The 20,454-nt window shown below is 51.2% G+C and overlaps 1 protein-coding gene across 3 annotated transcripts in view; it reads right to left on the reverse strand.

The window, feature by feature from the left end:
• The window catches only part of cdc42bpb (CDC42 binding protein kinase beta (DMPK-like)), a 51,958-nt gene that overhangs the window by 13,030 nt on the left and 18,474 nt on the right, over nt 1-20,454 (reverse strand). For all 3 annotated transcript variants that reach the window (XM_067241223.1, XM_067241224.1, XM_067241225.1), the window contains exons 3-19: nt 19,445-19,528; nt 17,405-17,500; nt 17,095-17,243; nt 14,639-14,732; nt 12,220-12,420; nt 10,566-10,814; nt 9,852-10,086; nt 9,321-9,431; nt 8,963-9,096; nt 7,270-7,512; nt 6,689-6,799; nt 5,492-5,739; nt 5,084-5,189; nt 4,794-4,918; nt 4,422-4,527; nt 561-709; nt 150-247 (exon numbers count right to left, since the gene is read on the reverse strand). In XM_067241223.1, the coding sequence (XP_067097324.1) occupies nt 150-247; nt 561-709; nt 4,422-4,527; nt 4,794-4,918; nt 5,084-5,189; nt 5,492-5,739; nt 6,689-6,799; nt 7,270-7,512; nt 8,963-9,096; nt 9,321-9,431; nt 9,852-10,086; nt 10,566-10,814; nt 12,220-12,420; nt 14,639-14,732; nt 17,095-17,243; nt 17,405-17,500; nt 19,445-19,528 (2,539 nt within the window). The remainder of the gene's footprint in view (nt 1-149; nt 248-560; nt 710-4,421; nt 4,528-4,793; nt 4,919-5,083; nt 5,190-5,491; nt 5,740-6,688; nt 6,800-7,269; nt 7,513-8,962; nt 9,097-9,320; nt 9,432-9,851; nt 10,087-10,565; nt 10,815-12,219; nt 12,421-14,638; nt 14,733-17,094; nt 17,244-17,404; nt 17,501-19,444; nt 19,529-20,454) is intronic.

The raw sequence follows: 20,454 nt of genomic DNA on the forward strand, positions 1-20,454 counted from the left end.
AAAGGAGCTACTATTTTAAACCGCTAAAGGGTGTGTATACAGGTAAAAAATAAAAATAAATCCCATGCACTGAGAAACAGCATGTGGTCAGTGTGAGTGCAGTGTCCAGTGGAGTGCCAAACCCAGGGTTAGGGTTCTGGTTGGCCAACCTTTGTCTGAGCGTGTGCGGCTCTCCTCCAACTCCTTCTTCATGCTCTCCATCTTCTCGGCCATATCCCTGCTCCTGGCCTCCGAGTCCTTCAGTTTGCTGTAGACACGAGAGAGAGACATAGAGAGAGACATAGAGAGAGAGAGAGAGAGAGAGGGGGGGGGGGGGGGGACAAAAGGCAGAGTGAGAGGAGACAAGACAGATGAAGTCACATTTGCGGCCATGCCCCGTCTACATTGTCACTGGATGTCAGTCTTATTTAACCCTCACCACGCCCCCTCCAACCCTAACAGTCTCAGGTTTCCCTTGAAAGCGGAGGGGTCCGTGGTTGATAAAGGGGGAGGGGTCCGTGGTTGATAAAAGAGGGAGTGGGGGTCCAGGTTCGGTTGAAGGGGAGGGCTTGGGGGCTGACCTCTCGAAGGAGTTGTTGGCCGCCTTGACCTTGCGCAGCTCCTCCTGCACCAGCTGCTTGGCCCGGATCTCTGCGTCCAGGGCGGACTGCAGCTCCAAGCGAGCCGACATGTCCAGCTTCTGGCTGCGGCGGACCTTCCACAGCGGGTCCTGGGAGGAGGGGACGACAAGCAACAAACGTCAGACTGAATTCAGCAGGTCTGAACCCATCTGGCCGCCTCAGTCTGAAACCACTGTCTTCAGTGATTAGATGCGATTCGTGTGCAACTTTCTGACGGGCAACAATAACATTGACGCCTTCAAGATTTGATTTGATGAGAATTTGTATACGTGTGGGCATTACCTTTGGAATTCACAGTAGCTGTGTGTGGGGGTGGGACTCTTCAATTAAGACATTCATTAGCCGTTTCTGGGCATCATGGGATTTAGCTTGATGGGCATTCCTCAGCATGGCTCAAATTGCATTATCATGGGCTGCCAGTTGAAATCCCTCAATACATAGATAAACACTTAACTGAAGGTAATGCTTGTTAAGATTTTTTTGCAGCACCAATAGCCTTTTTTTCCAGCCTTCCTGGACAGTGAACTGGTACCAAACTGCAAGCTGAGCCCAGACATTCCCATCAAGCTAAACCAAGCCAGCTAACCACCTCAAACATTATTTCCTGTGAGAGGTAAGTGATTCGGCATTTCGCCAACAATGTTCATTTACTGGAAGCAATCTTTCAGTTGCAAGTTTCACTTACAAGTTCTCGGAAAACTGGCCTCACAGGAAATAATTTGGTTATTGATTCATCTGTGATGCAAGCTGCGTTCAATCACACAATCATACATCCGTAAAAACAGAAGTGGCGTCATTCGTTTCGAAACCTCAAACACCAGTGTCACCATGACGAAAACAGCCAATGTCAAGTATTTCGTCCGATTTCAAGCCTATCCCCCACCCTCCCCCATGCAAGCGGCGAAGGTAGGGGCCTCTGTTATCGAGCGGATGATGGGAGTGAGCGAGGACGTGTCATTCCTGAGGCCCGGCCGTGACAAACACAAGCGTCTCAGGAAGCCCGGATGACATTCCATGGATGCCGGGACAGATCGTGTGACATCACGGCCCCCCGCCGGGACAGGAAATGATGAGGCATCATATCCTCTCCTCCCCCCCCTCCCTCCTCCCCCGATACCTTCTCACCAGACACCGACTGGCTGTCTCTGACCTGACACAGCCAACCCGACTCATGTTACATAGGGAGGAGAGGGGGGAGGGGGGTTTAAAGGATGTCCATTCTCAATGTCACCCTCAGCCTCCAGCCTACACTGTACTGCACACGTGAACCACATCATCTTGCTGAAGCCCAAATTCTTTTGTTTCCCTCTTCACTGTCTAAACGCCAGTCGTAGTCAGGAAGTGCGTCTTCTTCATTGAGTCTCTCCTACCCATCAAATGTATTTGAGGTCACCCTTTTACTGGTAGGCATCGGTCAGCTCGGTCAGTCTGGCCCGGTCCGGACAAGATTGAAGTAGCTGTGATGGTACAGTTCCTTCCAGTCAAAACTAACCTCAGAACAGCCTGTGACCTCAACTCGACGACCTGCTCATTTTCCAGACAGTTACCGCTGTTCTGAGATCAGTAGTAAGGAAAGCAGAGCGGATGGATACAAGGAACAACTGCACTCATCCTAGAATTCACTCTATCCACATTTTGGCTTCTACCCATTGATTTGTTCCCAATCTGTGTTTGGTTAGAACTCGTAACATGCATGTGTAATTCTTGATGGGAAAGCGGTGGCGATTGACAGCGTCTCTCTCAATGTGTTTCTGAGGTCGTCAAAGGCGTGGAAACGCTTCTTTGAGGAGCAGTGTCTCTTCTGTCACTTGTACGGCCCCTCGAATTCTTCTGCCAATTTCCACACGATTCAATTTTGCTTTCTAGGTCTCAAAACGCTGCAAAGTGCCGGTCGCTTTTAGAAGTGTACCGGCTGGGGATTACAAACCCACTTTCACACTAGCCTGAAATACCAATTCAGATCACGCTGGCTATTCCAGGTCGTCATTTTTGAGGAGCATCGTCGATTTGACCAACCAAAAGAGACGGGCCGTACGAGTGACAGACAGGCTACCCTATTGCATGAGAGAAGATTTGGGTTCTGCCGTCAATGGGAAAAGGCAGTGATTTGAGGTTGGATTTGATTGGTAGACTCACCCTCTTGTCCCCACCAAAAGGGGGCAAGGGCCTCTGAGGAGGTGTGGCCATTCCCGAGTCTCGCTGGGTATAGTTAGGAGCAACGCATACAAATGAAAACACTTCATGTACAACTAGATATTATGGAGGTTAGGGCATGCTATTTTACAGTGGCTTAAACCCTGAATCCAAATAAAAACATGCTTTGAGAGTGTGTGTGTGTGTGTGTGTGGAAAGGGAGGGAGGGACGTATTTGAAATGCCAGCTAAATATAACTGCGGTGCAGTAGTAGTGGTTGTATTTCCAAAGGCTTGTTTTTAGCCCTCATGACTAAGAGTCATGTCTCTCCATGACTATGTGATTATTAAGGCGTAAAGAGGAGGGTCATTCATTCGTCTGCATTTAGTAATGGGAAGATATGACTTCCCAGACTTGACAAAAGGCCGTGTGTGTGCCCACTCACACGCGCACGCACACCGACACAAACGCACCAGTGTGTCATATTCCATTTGTCTCCAGAGTCAAGTGGCTAACATCTAACCTAATGTGACCCTCAAATAAGGATATAACTATCTGGCCGGCAGAGTCCATCCTATACTTACTTCCAGCCTTAACCTTGTTATACCGACAGGATATTAAATCAAAACGTGACCTTGAGTGCAAGGTTCCCCTCCTGGTAGCCTAGCCTAGCGTTGGCAGTTGTCATCTCCCCTCCCATTAGATAGGCTATTTAGGGTACAGCTACTCAGAGCAGACTTAGCCTTAGCTTAATGACATCAGCACTGGCATGGAAAGGCGGGGAGGAATTGTGTGTATGTGTGTGTATGGGAGGGGGGGGGGGTATAAGGTACAGAGCTGAACAGGTAGACAGAAAGACCGTACAGGCTTGTTTTCAAGTTTAGAAGGAGAAACATTAAGGGCCTGTATTTATCTGTGATGAGAGCTAAAACACATGCCCTGCCTTTATGGAAATGTCTACAACGACTCAAACAGGTGAACTCTCTACTGACTAAGCTCGATCGAAACAAATGTCCCGGGATGCACCGGTGCAGACGCGAGGCGTAGGCACAAGACGCCGCGTCCACTCGCTCGGGTGTTCAGCTGCGGCGCTGCCCCTCCAGCATCTGACCTGGATAGCTCCCATAAAGATTCCATTGTCCTCGCTCGACAGAACGTGGGTGAAAAACTCTTATGCAATGTTTACTACAAACATCTGCTCGGTGGCCGACTTAAAAAGAAATTTAAAAAAATTGAACAAAGAATGATGCCGTGCACATGTCTGCTTGTAGTATTCTGGTGAGGCTACTCCAGGGTGGAGCTTTGCTCGCCGTGGGAAGATGCTTTCACGTTCTGTGTAGGTAAGTGCGCTAAGTGGGCATTCCGTGTGCGTGTGTGTGTCTCGGGTGTCTCATCTGTCCGTGAAGGCGTGGTCGACTTAAAAATCCATAGTGCGTACGTTTCATTGTCTGTGTGTGTGTCCCCGTGTAGGAATCATCTTACAGTTCTAGTAGTATGATCAGTCCTAGATCATCTCTCTCAACCCCTTCTTTCCCGCTCATTTGTTTGTGTGTGCCTGTGTAAAAGCACGTTTACATGATGTACTGTACTGTACGGGGGGGGGGGGGGGGGGCTTCCGTGTGTGCGTGTGAGAGTGTGTGTGGGTGAGGGTGTGTGTGTGTGTCCTACCAGGGGTCTGGAGCCCAGGCTGGAGCTACGGAGAGACTCGAGCTCCTCGGTCATCTTGGAGGCCAAGGCCTGCAGATATCCACGAGCATCCTTCTCGTCGCTCACCCTGCGGAGAGAACACGAGCACGGTCGCATCAGGCCCGGCATACTGCGTGAAGTCATCCAGCCATAAAAAGAAAAACCCCAGACTGAAATGATTTATATGATTGATATGAATGCGCTGTAAAAATCCGGTGGTTTGAATTATACGAGCGTGCTGTAAAAATCCTGTGGTTCGTTGAAGCCCAAGTATCAGACAGTAACTGGAATGGGGGGGGGGCTCGCATAATGAGCGCCTGGGCTGGTGTTGGAGCCATGCGCGTCCCCACTCACCACTGGATGATCTCAGCGATCTGGGCCTCCCAGTGGGCCACGCTCTCCTTCTTAGAGGCCAGGTCCTGCAGCTCGTCCTCCAGCTGACGGTTCTGGGCGGTCAGCTTGTCCACAAACGTGCACAGCTGGCCGTGGCGGACATGGAGGAGAGCGGGGGGAGAAGTTATTTCGGGAGAAATGGTGGGGGGGAAGCATGTGGTCGTGTGTGTGTGTGGGGGGGGGGTCAGGGGGTTCAGTGAAAAAAACAAAAACAAAAAAACAAAAAAAAACACGGGCTTTGCGGTCCTTACCCTGTCTGTCTCGGCGGTCAGTTTGCGGTTGTCCTCGCTCAGCATGCTGCGCTCGCGCTCGTACTTCTCCTTTAGCGCGCCCACTGACTCGTCCATCTCGGTTTGCCTGGAAATGATTTGGAACATACAATGTTGGAAGATGACATTGTATGCAGACACATGGAAGGACACACGCAACCTTCACTGTGATCAATGCACAGTTTCTCAATGGCCAGTGTATGATGCTTCGTAGACCAGCCTAGCCTAAACTTGATAAAAGCAATTTAGTCTTTCTCCTATACCCTACCCAGAAATAGGTATGGAAGGGAAGCTAAATCTCATAACCAAGCTTAGCATAAGCTAGCATAGCCTAGCCAAAACCTAGGAATCTAAACTGAGACTAGCTTAGCTTAGCCTAGCATAGCTCACCTCTCCCTCTTGGCCTTCTCCAGCTTGTCCTTGAGCATGAGCAGCTCCTTGTGGAGGGAGAGCTGCTGGCCCTCGGAGTCGTGAAGCTCCTTCCGCAGGCTCTTCAGCTCGCTGGTGTGGGAGGCCTCGCGGCGGACCAGCTCCTCCTCGTAGAACAGCACCTTCTTGTCCAGCTCTGACTTCACCTTGGAGAGCTCCTGCTGGGACTCGGGGCTCCCGCTCCCGCTGCGCCCGCTGCCCTGCTTCATCTGGGGGGTTGGGGGTGGGGTCGGAGGGAGGTGGAGGGGGACAGGATGTTCAGATGGATCAGGGCCACAACCGCCTTGATTGCGTGAGACGCTTTTTGGAGTAGGTCACAAAATGTCATCCATCCGCCCGTCTTTGTGCGCCGTTCAAAGAATGTGAAGGATATGCACCTCCGAAGCGCATTCCAACGGGTTGGTAGTGACTCGCTCATCCATTTTTAGGACAGGGAAGCATACAGGAGGGTCCGAAAAAGGAATGCAACTAGAGCAGTGACGTCAGAGAGGGAGTGAAGGGAGAAGAGGAAGAGAGGTGGAACAGGGACAGTACGCGGCCCAGCAGTTCAAATGAGGTCAGAGCTCACAGAGGAAGGGAGGCAGGAAGAAACCCAAAATGGTGGCCAGACACAAACAGATTCCTTTCTCGGGTTCCTTTCTACTTTATTTTAAGTCCTAGAACCTCCTAGAACATAGGGAACCTTCCTGGTCGACCCGGGCTGCTTGGCCTGCCTGAGAGGAGATGTTACCGTGGTTTAGAATCTGAAGAGAACCCCTCCCTTCGCCTCATGCTCTGTGGACCAGCTGTTATTCCGGAGGCCATTGCCAACAGCAACACCGGTCCACAACAACAAACAACGGGGCTAAATATAGGCAAGAACAGAAGGAATCCCCCTCCGTCAGAAGAGTAGTAGGGCAGGGGGATGTGGGAGAGATGTGAGAGGAGGAAAAGGAGAGAGAGAGAGAGAGAGAGAGAGAGAGAGAGAGAGAGAGAACACAAGGACAGGTGATGGACGACTCACTGTTTAGTAGAGTGGAAAGAGGGGAGTAAAAGGCTGGAAGGAGAAAAAGTTGAAATTGCGTGTGTACTGAGAGCAAGGGGGGTGGAGACAGATGGGCTGATGAGACTGGATGAGTGAGGATTGGTGTGTGTGTGTGTGTGTGCGTGTCCTCTGACCTTGAGGGTCTCCAGCTCTGTCTCCAGCTGTTTGGAGTAGACCTCGCTGTGCTCCCGGAGCTTCCTCTCCTTTGACGCCTCCGCCTTGGCATCTTCCAACTGGGCCTCCAGCTAACACACACACACACACACACGAGAGGTTGAGCGTCTAACAAACGCAGGTTAATGCACACAAACATGTTCAAATTCAACACTAATAAAAGTAACTAAAAGAAAAGCTGAAATACACCCCAGTTGTGGCAGGCACTCTGGGTAATGTTGGCATTTTATATGAATAGATTAGAGCATTGGAAAAGAGGATATCTGCTAGGTTTGTGAGAGCTGACAGTTACCTAGGGAAATTTTGGAAATGTCAACACACTTTAACTACCAAACACGCAGTATATGCTTCCTACAGCATGTAGACACTTGGTAAATATTAACCAATTGTGTCAAGTGACTGAGACAAAGCGATAAAAGTTTGCTCCCGTGTCAGCTACAAGCTAAGTGCTAACGGGAAGCTAAGCGCGATGAGCATGCGTGCCCTCATTTAAGCAGGAGTTGAATTAGCGCCAGCTAACGCGAGCCGGCCTCGGGCTCACCTCCTTGCGGGCCTTCTCGGTCTTGCGGATGTCCTGGCGCACGGCGTCCACCTTCTGCACGGCCGCCTCCATCTCCTCCTCCTTGTCGCGGAGCTGCCGGGAGAGGCGCTGCTTGGTGGAGCGCAGCTCTGCCATGCGCTCGCTCAGCTCCGAGAACTCGTGCAGGGCCAGCTTCCTCTGGGAGTGGGCCTCCTTCAGCTCCTTGGTCTGGGACTTGAGGCGCTCCAGGGACTCCACCAGTTGCTGGTGTGTGTGGGGGGGGGGGGGGGGGGGGGGTGGAAGAGGGGGGGAAAGGAGGGGAGGTGGGGGTGGACGGAGAGGGAAGAGAGAGGTGAAGAGGAGAGAGGTGATGGAGAAGAGAGAGAGGGGATGGAGAAAAGAGAGAGGTTATGGAGAGAAGAGAGTTGAGGGAGGGGATGTAAAGGAAGGTAAGAGAGAAGTGGGTGAACAGAGAGGAGGGGGAGTATGAAAGGGGAAGAAAGAAAGAGTGGCAACAAGAGAAAGGGAGAGAGTGAGAAGGAGAGAGCAGAGGGAGGGAGGTGAGAGGGAGTTTGGTGGGCGAACGGGTGGGTGAGGAGGAGCGGAAGGAGAAATGCCAAAAGAAGAAAGACAAGAGGGGGGGTTGAGAGGAAGGGGGGAATGACAGAAGTCAGAGACGAGTGACACAGAAAAAGGAAGAGAAATGAGTGAGGAGGGAAACAAAGAGCAGAGCGAACAGAGGGAGGGATGGATGTTGAACGAGCGAGACAGAATGTCAGCCGCAGACATGAAGGGAGAAGGAGAGAGGGAAAGGGAGAGCGAAAAGAGGACAGGGAGAGTGACGGAAAAGGAAGGCGCGGGGGGGGGGGGGGGGGGATGGGGTGGTGGAGGGAAACCACAAATCAGTTTAAACTCCAGACATAGCAAATTTCGACCACCACTAAATCAAATTGTACTCGTAGGGATGCTACTTATTTTAAAAGGGTATTTTTAACCAAAATTCCTCATCCATTTACAGCTGTTTTTAATACACCTTCACTAGTGTAGAGCGTTATGGGGTTGGGCAAGCTTGCATTTTATCTGACTTCATAGCGAGCTGGGAGAGGGACCCACATACAAACAAACAAACAAACATGACAAACTACTTTAGTGTCAACGCACTTAAACCCCAGTCTAAGGAAGATGTCAGGGCCAAATAGCTTGGCTAAGGCGATTAGCCAAATATGTGATGCGTCTGTCGAGAATTCTGACCGACCACTAATTTACGGCATGGCGGAATTCATCTAAATAAAAATAGTCCTTTTGTCTGTACACTGGGTTGATGTACCGGACTGAGGATATTAGGTTAGGAAGACTGTGTGTGGGTGTGTAAACATGTATGTCATTGTAACTGTTGATGTTACTGTGTGTGTGCGGTTATTTTGTGTTCTTCATGACATCTGCGTTAAGTCAATACACCAACTGCGTCATTGCCATCCGTAACAACAGAGCACATTGACTGAAAAGGCAACCATGGCGACCTATGGTCAAAATATTCCAAATGGCGGAAAAGTGACAGGGTGCAACATAACAGCTGAATACATTTACCCCTTCTTAGGGTTTTTCCCTGTTTGACAATTCCACTGGCACCGTTTCAACAGCCAACCTCAGAATGTAAAACTACCGTATTCTTCCACAGAACAGCCTGGAGGTGTTGAGCGTGTGAAGAACCTACCTTGTGGATGTCCTCCTTCTCCTGCCTGAGGGCTTTCACCTGCTTGTCCAGGGCCTTCAGCTTGGAGGAGGAGCTCTCGTAGTCCTGCCGCAGTGTGACCGCCTCCTCCAGCTGCTGCTCCAGCCTATCAGAGTCTGAGGAGAGGAAGCACTTCCTGGTCAGGGGGTGGCTGATTGGTCCACTGGCACATAAGCTCAAGACGACCGGGTGTTAGATTCATAATAGTAAACTTGGAGTTAAGTATTCTATAATGGGATAGACACGGCCTGGACATTTTACTAAACCATTGTTGGGTTGCCAGGTTTGTGGTCGTTGTGGGTTGCCAGATGTGAGAAAGAAACCCCCCGCCCGCCCTCACCTGATAGTTTCTTTTTGAGCCTGTCAATCTCCTCATTGAGCTTCTTCATCTCCTTGTCTCGACCTAGAGTGCCAGCTCCGCGACCCGGGGCGTGGAGCGCCAGGGTGGACTCTAAGGGTCAGACACAGACCAGAGGTCAAAGGTCAGATTCAGGTTTTATTACAAAGAACAACCGGGTGGACAGAATCATCCATTGTCCCTATGATTGTCAGATGGAGTAGGTTGTCAGAAATGTCTGAAATTAAACAGTAAGTACACATCATACAGTGTTGTGTGGAAATCATTATCAACAGGTAAGCTAGTAGTCTGAGGGAATAACCAATGGTATACAAAAGCGGTTATGTGACAACTGTGCACATTTTTCTGCAACAAAATGTGTCCGCGTGTTTGTTTGCTGAAAGTAATTTGTTTCTTAGCCACGAGCTACACAGACGACACAAACATGCAGGTCTACTAGTCCCCTTTCCCCTCCCTCCACATCCCCCTCCCTCCACATCCCCCTCCCCTCCCTCCCCATCCCCCTCCGCTCACCCTGCAGCTTGCGGTTCAGCTCCTGCTTCTCCTGCTCCAGCCGGCGGATCCTGCTCTCAAAGGCCTCCACCTCCTCTCCTCCCCCGCCGCCCCCCTCCACGGACCCCCCGTCGGGCAGCACCTCGCGGCCCACGCTGCCGCGGTCAGAGAAGCAGCTGTCGGTGGTGTAGGTGAAGCCAACGAACGGCAGGTGCTGGCCCGTGAAGCCGGTGTGGGACACCTGAGGGGCGATGTCCTGTGGCAGAGGGTGGGGAGGGTTAGTCGAGTCTTTTCCCTCCAACATGCGAGAAGTTGGCACTTTGCATAATGGTCCTGTCATTTTCGACGGACGTGGCTGAGCGATTGAAAACGTTTTTGGTCGAGATAAAGGGGCTGTTTGAGCACTCCGGCTCCTACGCAACAACCATGACAGCTCGTTCCTTGCTTGGCTAAACCCTGAAAAATTCTGCTTCTGTAAAAATTCTGGTCTTCCTCAATAGCTCCGCATTCATGAATGAAGGTAAAGCCTTCTAAAAACAAAACACAAAAACCCCTCCAACCCTCCACAGAGGTAGCAAACTGCAGTGTCCTAAAGTGTTTCTGTTTAAAAAAGTAGTTTTAAAAGGGGGATAACACTGAAGACTCACAACTTTCCTGGCTAACGTACCGCGTGGGATTAACACGCTAAGCTAAGATAGCTAGCTAGCTCCGCGGTGTCGCGGGACGCTAACCCACCGGGTTCTTCAGCACATCGTCGTCCACGTCGAAGTTGGACGTGTCGGACGGCGAGCTGACGTCGGGGATGTAAGGGGCCTCGGTGGAGCGGATGTGTTCCCAGGCGATGCCGGTGAAGAACGGGTGGTCCTTGAAGTCGCCGATGCCGTTCTGGCCGAGGCGGCGCTCGCGCGAGCAGATGAGCCGCTGGATCAGGTCCTTGGCGTCCTCCGACACGTCGCTGATGTGGGAGGGAAACTGGAAGCGTTCCTGGGGAGGAGAGGAAGTGGGTTTGTTGTCTTGAGTGTCAACCGGGTGGGTCCTTTGGTAGGGTGTGTGAATGTTTCACAACCTTTTCCTAAGATCTCCAAAAGAACATTTCGCCTTTTTAGTTGAACGAATGTGAGAATGTACTATGAATGCGTGTCCTGATTTAGAAATACATATCTACATTTGATATATTAACATACAACATAACGCAGACAACCAGACTTAGTTACGGAGAGAAAGAGTGTGTTACCAGAGACGAAGAAAGAGATGAAGACAAGGAACAAGAGAGACAGCAGTAGAAAGGGGAGTTGAATGCAGACAAGAGTATAACTAGTTCCTATTTAGACATGATGAAGCCTTTGATTAAAATAGCTGTAAAGTAGGTAAGTGTTTTAGGAACTGGCCCCTTGAGATTAGTACTTAACCTGGATTGCTTCAGAAAATACTACCCTGAAAAAGTCTCCCTCTACACAGACGCTTTGACGAGAAATCATTCTGTTGATAAATCCAGTCTGTTTATGAATACTTAAGCCTTGAGTCAACTATAAATAAATCACAATCGATCCATTATTGAGAGAGAGAAAAAAAAACTGACCGCATATATGATTGATAATCAAAGGAAATTAAAACAATCAATAAATAATTGAGAGGAGACAGTTCTCCAACACATCGAAACTTATTTATAGCACAAACCACAAGCTCCCTCTATCGAGTCACCAGTGGTGTGTGTGAGATCCTTCAGGAGTCCAGAGCGAGGAGGAGAGGCTGGGGCGAGGAGGAGAGGCTGGGGCGAGGAGGAGAGGCTGGGGCGAGGAGGAGAGGCTGGGGGTGCCTCGGCCTCTGACGCTGGCCAGGGCCCTTTGAAGCAGCCATGCAAATTCCAGCTAAATCCCCCCCGGGTCCTTGCGTGCTAGGCACTAGCTGCTGTTTAGCTCATGCCTGCTGCATGGCTAACCAAGCTAATGCTGTCAAGGCTAATGGCCCAAGGAGCGCACCTCGGGTCTCTTTAACAGCCTTCAATTGTGTCCTTGAATATATTGTCCAATGAATTACCTCCTTTAAAGGGGTCTTTTAGGCTTGGTGGTCAATTGTTTTAAGGTACTAGACAAGGCTTCTGTTTAGGCGGCGTATTCCCCCCAAGAAAAAATGTGACCCCGCCAAGCCCATTCCTCTAGCAAATGTGGTTCTGGTGTTGGTTAAGAATGTGGAATCCGAGGAGGATCCGCCATATTGGCAGCCGTTTTACGACTCCCTCAAAGGGCTAAAGGCCAGGTGTTGTTTTGGGGGGAATAGGAGGTTAAAAACAACAACGTTGCCATGCATCTTTATCCCGTTCTCTCGCGGTTCCCCACCCGCCTCGTTCTCTGACCTCGCCCAAGATGGCGGCCGCGAGCAGGGGGCTTACCTCGTGGTTCATGATCTTGCCGTAGGTCTCCACCAGGGACTCGGCGTAAAACGGGGTCTCGCCATAGAGCATCTCGTACATGCACACCCCCAGGGACCACCAGTCGCACTCGGGGCCATACTTCCCCATGCCGTCCTCCATAGCCTGCAAGATCTCAGGGGAAATGTAGTCCGGAGTGCCGACAGCTACTGAAGACTGGACCTAGGAAGGAGGCAAGGGGAAGAAGAGGAGGCCATTAGAGTTGTAATCTGACTGGCAATTCAAACGGGTTCCAGTCTCTCGGACAATGCTTCCGGATAACTGTCCTCTTTATGGTGGTCCAATATAATTGAATCTAAATTCTGGGCCATCTGGATTATCTGTCCCTGAAGTGAATTTGATAGTAAAAGCATAAAGTGACATGGTGCGTATCTTTCTTATCCAGCTGAGAAGTATTGTCCGATGGCTCCAACCTCGGGGGTCTCAAAATTAAACTGAAATTAAACGTAGTTCACACACTCATAAAGCTTTAAAAGGCCCTATTAAACTTGCGAAGCCCTATGCAAATGCAGTGTTTTTTCTTAATTACCGAGATCCCTGAGGCTTTTGCAACACTTGCTCCAGTGTTCTCACACAGACAATTAAGGTCCTTATCACGCCCGTTTAGCCCTACGGCCCCCGTGAACCTCGTCAAAACCGCCGAATCATCTTCGCCGGGGTCAAGCGTTCCTCTTCAGGAAGGAAAATCAATCATCTCCCCAGGCAACGCGGTGGATAAAAAGGTTGCTCGCAAACTCTCGGAGAGCTGAAGTAATGAAAACAAGTAGTTATAGAAGAGGGAGACGGGGGGGGGCAATAAATGTGGTTCAATAACCCCTGGCTCTGTAGCACTCTGCTTACAGATTTAGCTGCCATGTGACCTCCCCCCCCCCACCCAATTCATTTCCCCGTGTCAAAAAACCCATTAGAATCGAGGGGAGCGCTCGTTTCCATCTTACACAGGCTGACCTGTGTATGCTAGGCCGCATTAACTCACTCTGCAATATTGCTTAGGTTGGGGGGGGGGGGGAGACATCAAGCCACTAAAGAGGGTCACAAAGTTCACGGCGATATAGACTGGCGTGAGTTATCGGGGGAGTGCATTAACCTCCGTTTGAAGACCTAAAAAGTTTGGAAGGGGGCGGACGACAAGCTTTCAAAGTTGTAAACTTTCTTCCAATCATCATTAACCAGCCTAAACATATCACTTTCAACCTACGAGGGTCCCACTTTGATCGCGGCCCAACTTCCCATCTAATCCCACAAATATTTCACCCGAGCGACGGCTAAAATGAATCGCATTTCGCCTCGACGTACGGACCGCAAAAACGCCTAACACGGACCGCCCACGCGGCCGATGCAATTCCCCGAATCCACGTTCTCCAGCCCCTCTCCGCGGTATGTGGCGAGGTCAAGTCCAGACAACAGACATCCCAGATGGAGTAAAGACTCAACCAGGGAACCCAACCCTTTCGGATGTTTCCCGGAAACCCATCCAAGACTGCCTCGACGGCGCCACCGCATTCGGCAGAAGGATGCACCTAGCGCCGGCAGAAGGGATCCACTTCTACGGGAACGTCCGGGTGACGTGCAGATCAGTGGGGGAGGTGGTGTATGGAAGCCCTTTCCTCCCTGAATAGACGTACTGTCCCATTCTTCGGCCGTGTGAGCGGCCGTCCGCTACACCGTCACAGGGTTGCATTGTGTCGGCGTCGCCTCACACGGTCTTCCCGTGTTTGGGGACGCGTACAACAGACCAGTGTTAGGGGCGCTCTCCGTGCTCCGAGCTCGCTCTGGGGGGGTCCAGCGGTTGGTTTGCGCTTTCAGTCGACTTTTCCGAAACGACTCGGAAGCGGTTTCGTTCCGTTTTTCCCCCACTCCAAAGGGTGTCTTGAGAGTGAACCCAAGTAAGCGAAAGGACTTCAGGACCTGTTTCATTTTGATCATGCATGCCCAGTTGGAATTTATAGTAACCCCCGAGTGTCTGTCTGCAGTGAGAGTGTGTGATTATGAACCGCGAGCCTTTGACGTGGACTTGAGTGGTGCAGAGGACGTACCTCGGCAATGCCCCCCCCCCCCCACCACCACCTCTCCCCTCCTTTCCTTCTCCCTCTCTCTTGCCCTCTTTTATCGGGAGGTCTGTGAGGAGTATTGACCTTGCCCTTGATACGATGCCGTCTGCTTTCTGGGTCGTCTCCTTCCGTGTGCTGCACGCTGTTCAGACTGCAGGCTAGGCTGTCTGTTGTTCTACTGTGAGACGTGGTTCGAGGATGTGGCAGGTGCGGACGAATGCATGCGCGCACACAGATATAAACTCACAGATGCACACACACAGGTCTACAGTTTTGTGTGTGTATATGTGTATGTGTGTTTGGTGTGTGCGTGCTGGCGTGCTGCTCACCGTGCCATCCTGCATCATCTTCAGACAGGAGCCAAAGTCAGCCAGGCGGATGTGGCCGTTCATGTCCAGCAGCACGTTGTCTGGCTTGATATCTCTGGAGAGAGGAAGGAAGACAGAGAGGGGGGGACAGGGAGAGAGAGAAAGGGGAGGAAGAGAGAGAGACAGAAATAGAGAGAGAGACAGAAAGGGAGAGAGTGGCAGAGCAGGAGAGAGAGGAAGAGAGAGAGATGGAGAAGAAGAGAGGGAGAGAGAAAGAGTTTGTTAGGCTGGACGTGTAAAAGGCCGATTCCATTCCTCCTCCATCCTGCCCCGTCAGTGTGTGTGTGTGTGTGTGTGTGTGTGTGTGTGTGTGTGTGTGTTTTGCCATTCCACTTGGGATCCAACTGATTCTAACAGAAGCATCACCCGGTAGGCTCACAACACAGTCTCAGAACACGTTCACCGTCTGAAACACACGCACTTCCCTTCCCCTCCCTTTTGGCAGTTCTCTCCCAAGTGGATTGTGCGGACGAAACAGCTTGGCATTGTTCAGCCTCCCTCCCTGTCACCCCTCCCTCCGTCCCTCTCCTTCCCTCCCCTCCTCCTCCTCCTCCTCCTCCTCCTCCTCCTCCTCCTCCTCCTCCTCCTCTCCCTCCCTCCCTTCCTCCTCTTCCTCTCCCTCCCTTCTTCCTCCTCCTCCTCCTCCTCCTCCTCCTCTCCCTCCCTCCCTCCCTCCCTCCCTCCTCTCCCTCCTCTCCCTCCCTCCCCTCTCGGTTCTTCCCCTCACGCTCGGGTCCGATGAGGCAGCACGATGGGTGTCCACACACAGACACTGTGCCCTCTGTTGTGCCAGGACTGGCTGGCACCCTGCTGGGCCCGGCGCAAACACATCAACACAAACACATCACACCCCCAGCGCAAACAAGCCCGGCCACACACACACACCCACACCCACCCCCACAACACGACATTCCCATTCACAGCTATCAATACAGCTATCAAGCACCTTCATTGGTGCATTTCTCCGTCTCCTGGCTGTCTCTTTCACTCTCTCACACACACGCTTTTTCAGACTGGGGGTGGACACGCTAGCATGAACACGCCAGAAAGCGAAAGCCCGAGTGTATCCAATCCGTGTGTGTTTGTGTGCGCTGGTCTAACCTGGGGAGCCAGTGATGTACAGCCCTGTCTGTGTGTTTAGCTTAGACCCCTGGCTTGAGCACAAGCAGACTGTAAACAGCGTGTCAAGACTCTGGGTATGTATCGAGACCAGGCTTCCCCAGGGCTCCCCCCTCATTCTGTCATCCTCTCCCTCCATCACCCCCCCCCTCATCCTGTCATCCTCTCCCTCGCTCTCCCTCCATCACCCCCCCTCATCCTGTCATCCTCTCCCTCGTTCTCCCTCCATCACCCCCCCCTCATCCTGTCATCCTCTCCCTCCATCAACCCCCCTCATCCTGTCATCCTCTCCCTCGCTCTCTCTCCATCAGCCCCCTCATCCTGTCATCCTCTCAATCGCTCTCCCTCCATCACCCCCCTCATCCTGTCATCCTCTCCCTCGCTCTCCCTCCTTCACCCCCCCCTCATCCTGTCATCCTCTCCCTCCATCAACCCCCCTCATCCTGTCATCCTCTCCCTCGCTCTCTCTCCATCAGCCCCCCTCATCCTGTCATCCTCTCCCTCCTTCACCCCCCCCCTCACCCTGTCATCCTCTCCCTCGCTCTCTCTCCTTCACGCCCCCCTCATCCTCTCCCTCACTCTCCCTCCATCATCACCCCTCCCTCATCCTGTCATTCTCTCCCTCACCCCCCTTATTCTCTCGATCCTTCTTTTACTCTCCCCCCCTCTCCTTCCTGAAGTGTGTTCCTTTCAGTCGCTCCCGACTATTTATCGTCTTCCCCCTCCCTTACTGAGATTTGAAATTCCGAGGCCTTGCCCAGTTCCATTTCGATTTTGTTGTGTGAGTGTGTGTTCTCTTCCCCCCCCCCCCCCTCTCCCCGTGCACTCAAACAATCTCTAGGCGTAGCACAGCCATGAAATGGAACCATGCCCGCCTGCTCACTGTCTGGGGATGATCCAGGAAGGAAGTGTGGCAGGGCTGGGCCAGATGGTTGCCCATGACAGGACTCCATTTCCCAGAGGACACTGCTGCCAGGAAGTGGCCCCTCTACACCCACATAGAGAGGAGTAGGTATCCGTGTACAGGGCCAGTGGTATGGGACAGAAACAGGCTCAGGACAACACGGGGGAGAAGGTGTTTCTCTGTGTACTTTGTCTTCCAGTCGCATTAAACACAAACAAATGAACTTCGATTATCCCTGTCCACAGTGAACTGCCTTGATACACACACACCCCTGTGGTAAATCCGTTTTTTTGCATACTCACACTTTCCTCAACCTTCACCTTTTCATAACAAACAAACACACACACAGAGACAGAGAGACAGAGAGAGAGACAGAGAGAGAGAGCGAGCTTACCTGTGGACGTAGTGCTGCTGGTGGATGGAGTGGATGGCCAGCACCATCTCTGCTACGTAGAACTTGGACATGTCCTCCGGCAGGCGGTCCTCGAACTTGCTCAGCAACGTCAAGAGGTCGCCGCCCACGTAGTAGTCCATCACCAGGTACTGCCGAGGAGGAGGAGGTCAGGATAGCGCAACACAGGTGAATTCATGCAGTCCTGTCTTTTATAGCCTTCATTTTTCATACAGGGTCAAATAAATGTGACATGTTTTACCAAGTCGGACTTGAGGGCATGTGGCCCTTGTGTGTGCGTGACATTGCTCACCAGGTAGTTGTCGTCCTGGAAGGCGTAATGCAGGGTGGTGATCCACTGGCAGTCTCCGTTCACCAGCACGTTCCTCTCCTCGCGGAAGCACGCCGTCTGTGTGTGTGTGTGGGGGGGGGGGGACACACACACGCTGTCAGGTCAACGCAACAGGACTGGCCCAGCACTCCCTAACGAGTCTCGTGGACGCTAGGATCATTTTAGAAAGACGTGGATTGGGGAAAAAAGGGCTACAAATACATAAGAATGAGAACTGTACTATCCTATATTTCATTTCAACATTTCCTTTTGAACCTCTTCCTAAGGTTAAAAAAAAAAACTATACAATTGGTCATCGTTTCCGTTTATCTAAGGTTTTGAGCGTCAAAGACGTCATCACTGCTCATATTAGGGGAAGAAATCGGAACCTCTCTCTCGGCCACCATGTTTCCCGCCCCGCTCATCCAGTTTCTCACTCCAGCGGTCTTTCTCTCGCACAATTTCCCTCGCACATTGACGCTCATTCATGGCTCCGCCGCCCTCTCGCCCTCCCTCACGCTCCCCTCATTACGTGACATGACTGATGCCATGGGGCGGCCGCTGGGACACTGACTTGCTCTTTCCGGAGACTTCCTACTTCCGAGTCGTGAGACGTCAGCCCTTTCTCTAGAAGTTGGGACTGAGTTACGGCAACAAAAAGAAAAGAAACCTGTCTGACCTGTCCTCTATTAAAGTTTTGTCATCGTCTACTGAGAGTTGACGATTAACAGGGCTCGTTTGGACTCATTTGAGCCATTAGAGAGAATTATTCTTCAGGGGATGGTGCAAAGACTTAAAGTGGATGGGTGGAGTTTAAACCCTGCTTCGTAATGGCTTTCTAGAAATCTAATATAGATGAGTAAATGCTTCACAAATCATTTAGGAGAAAAGTTGCAATTTAAAACAGTTGATATATGGAATATGTGCTGCCACGCCCGATACTGCCGAAATATACTGGCTCATGAATCGTTTATGGAATATCGACTATGTCTTATAAAAATGCTTTTAAATGTCGTGATCGATCATCGTGAGACCCTTAGGGGATGAGATACTTCCAACATTGATAGATTACGATCTCTAATCATTCACATTATCGACAGAATAAACCTAGAAGTATGCTTTATATGTCTCTATAGAATGGAATAAAAGAAACCAATGCTTCAGAGAAATGAACAGATTTTTCTTGACATGACTTCCCCAAACCACTCAACTGCATATAATCCAGTCAAATGTCTAAAGTTTATTTTCTCCCCAAACATGTTTGGAATGCCATTTCCCTGTACTGGCTGACACATCCAGTGCTAGTTACTCCCCCCCCTGCGCAGTGAGGGATTGTGGGGGATTACTGACCATTACAGACAAAAGCTCCCTGGCCGAGTCGTGGGCCCGCGGCCCGTCAGAGCCCGCGGGGCTGAAACTAGGTCAAGACGAGAGACGGCCATGTCAAAAGAAAATGGCCGCCGTGGCGGTGATCCCTCGGCAGGGCTCGGCCCCTGGAGTCCAGAGGGCCGGGGGGGGGGGGGGGGGGGGGAGCTCTCTAGAGGCTTACCTCTAGAGAGCTGTTTCCTGTCAGGTGCAATCTTCCTCCCTCCCTCCCCTGCCCTCCCTCCCTCGGATACAAGCTGATGGATAGCGCGACGGACCTGTTAGGGACATCAGATCTTGTGTCAGATCCGTGCTTTCTTCCATGAAAGGTAATTGTGCAGGACTGGTAGAAGAACAAGTGGGAGGGCTGATGAAGGAGATTGGTCGTCGTGTCAAAGGGGATTCTTAATGCGGTACTGAGTTCATCTAACTAGGCCATCCATCGTTTCAACCCTGCTTTGGCTTGGCCCCCGACTGACTGACTGACTGACTGACTAACTAGCGGCAGGACAAGGTAGAGATCACCGTGATGTCAGACGGGAGACACAAAAAACGTGGCACGTTAAAATGACGCCGATATGAACAAGAACATTTGCATTTTCTTGTTCATGGCAGTTTGTGTGCGTGAGTGTGTGCGTGCGTGAGTGTGTGCGCTACCTCGGCTCTCTTGAGCATCTCCCACTTGTTCAGGATCTTCATGGCGTACACTCGTTCTGTGTTCTTCATCTTCACCACGGCCACCTGAAGAAGAGAGGGGACGAAGGAGTGAGAGAGAGTGAGAACAACAACCTTTCTTTGTTTATATTCTTTTTTTGTTTGTTTTTTAAACAAGGAGAGAAGACTTGGAGAGATGCACACCATCAGCAGTCGGGGAAAAATGCAAATACGGTGATGCATTAAAATGCATCATCATTAACAGATGCAGAAATCTCTTGCCTAATTGATGTTTGCTTTTTTCCCCTCTCTCCTCCTTCTGCCCTACTTAAAGGAAGTCAGCCTCGTTGGTCTCCCCTAGGACCAGGAAGCTCTCCGTGCTACCGGTTTTGATCCTCAACCCCCTAACAAACCACACATCCACGCGTGGATGAGGGGGAAAAAAATAAGGCTGCGTTCATGGATGCAACGCTCGCTAACGGCCTGCTACTTGGAAGTCGACGGGCAGTCACAACCCATGCATCTTTCCCAAACTCGTTTTTTTTTGGGTTTTGTCATGCTTGCTCATCATCGACTGTTCCATCTAACGTGTAACCAAACTTGTTTTGAATGAACGTGACGACGGGTAGGACACAATGGGCTCGTTGTGATGATGACAGTTAACATTTGCATGTTGGACAGTGGGTTTGTTTGTTAAGTCGCAGCTGAGCACAGCCGTATTAGGAGGAGAACGAGGTAAGTGACCAGTCGGTCTTCATTCCTTGCAGCCATTACCCCCGTTAGTAACATGCCAAACACACCAGACGCCAAACCCACACTGAGAGCCAAAGGCCCGGTTACACCTGAATGCTTCCTCGAGCTCCACTCGTGACAGTGACGTGACGGATGCACGGTGAGCAAAGGTCACAACGGCAACCAAGTCAATTTACAGAACATGACAACAAGGTTACAGCTTGTGTGTACAAGCGGGCCCCGTGGTGAAAGCCCACCAGACAAGAGTTACGAGGCAGAAA

This window comes from Osmerus mordax, chromosome 8, assembly GCF_038355195.1.
Source record: "Osmerus mordax isolate fOsmMor3 chromosome 8, fOsmMor3.pri, whole genome shotgun sequence".
NCBI classification, from domain to species: Eukaryota; Metazoa; Chordata; class Actinopteri; order Osmeriformes; family Osmeridae; genus Osmerus; species Osmerus mordax.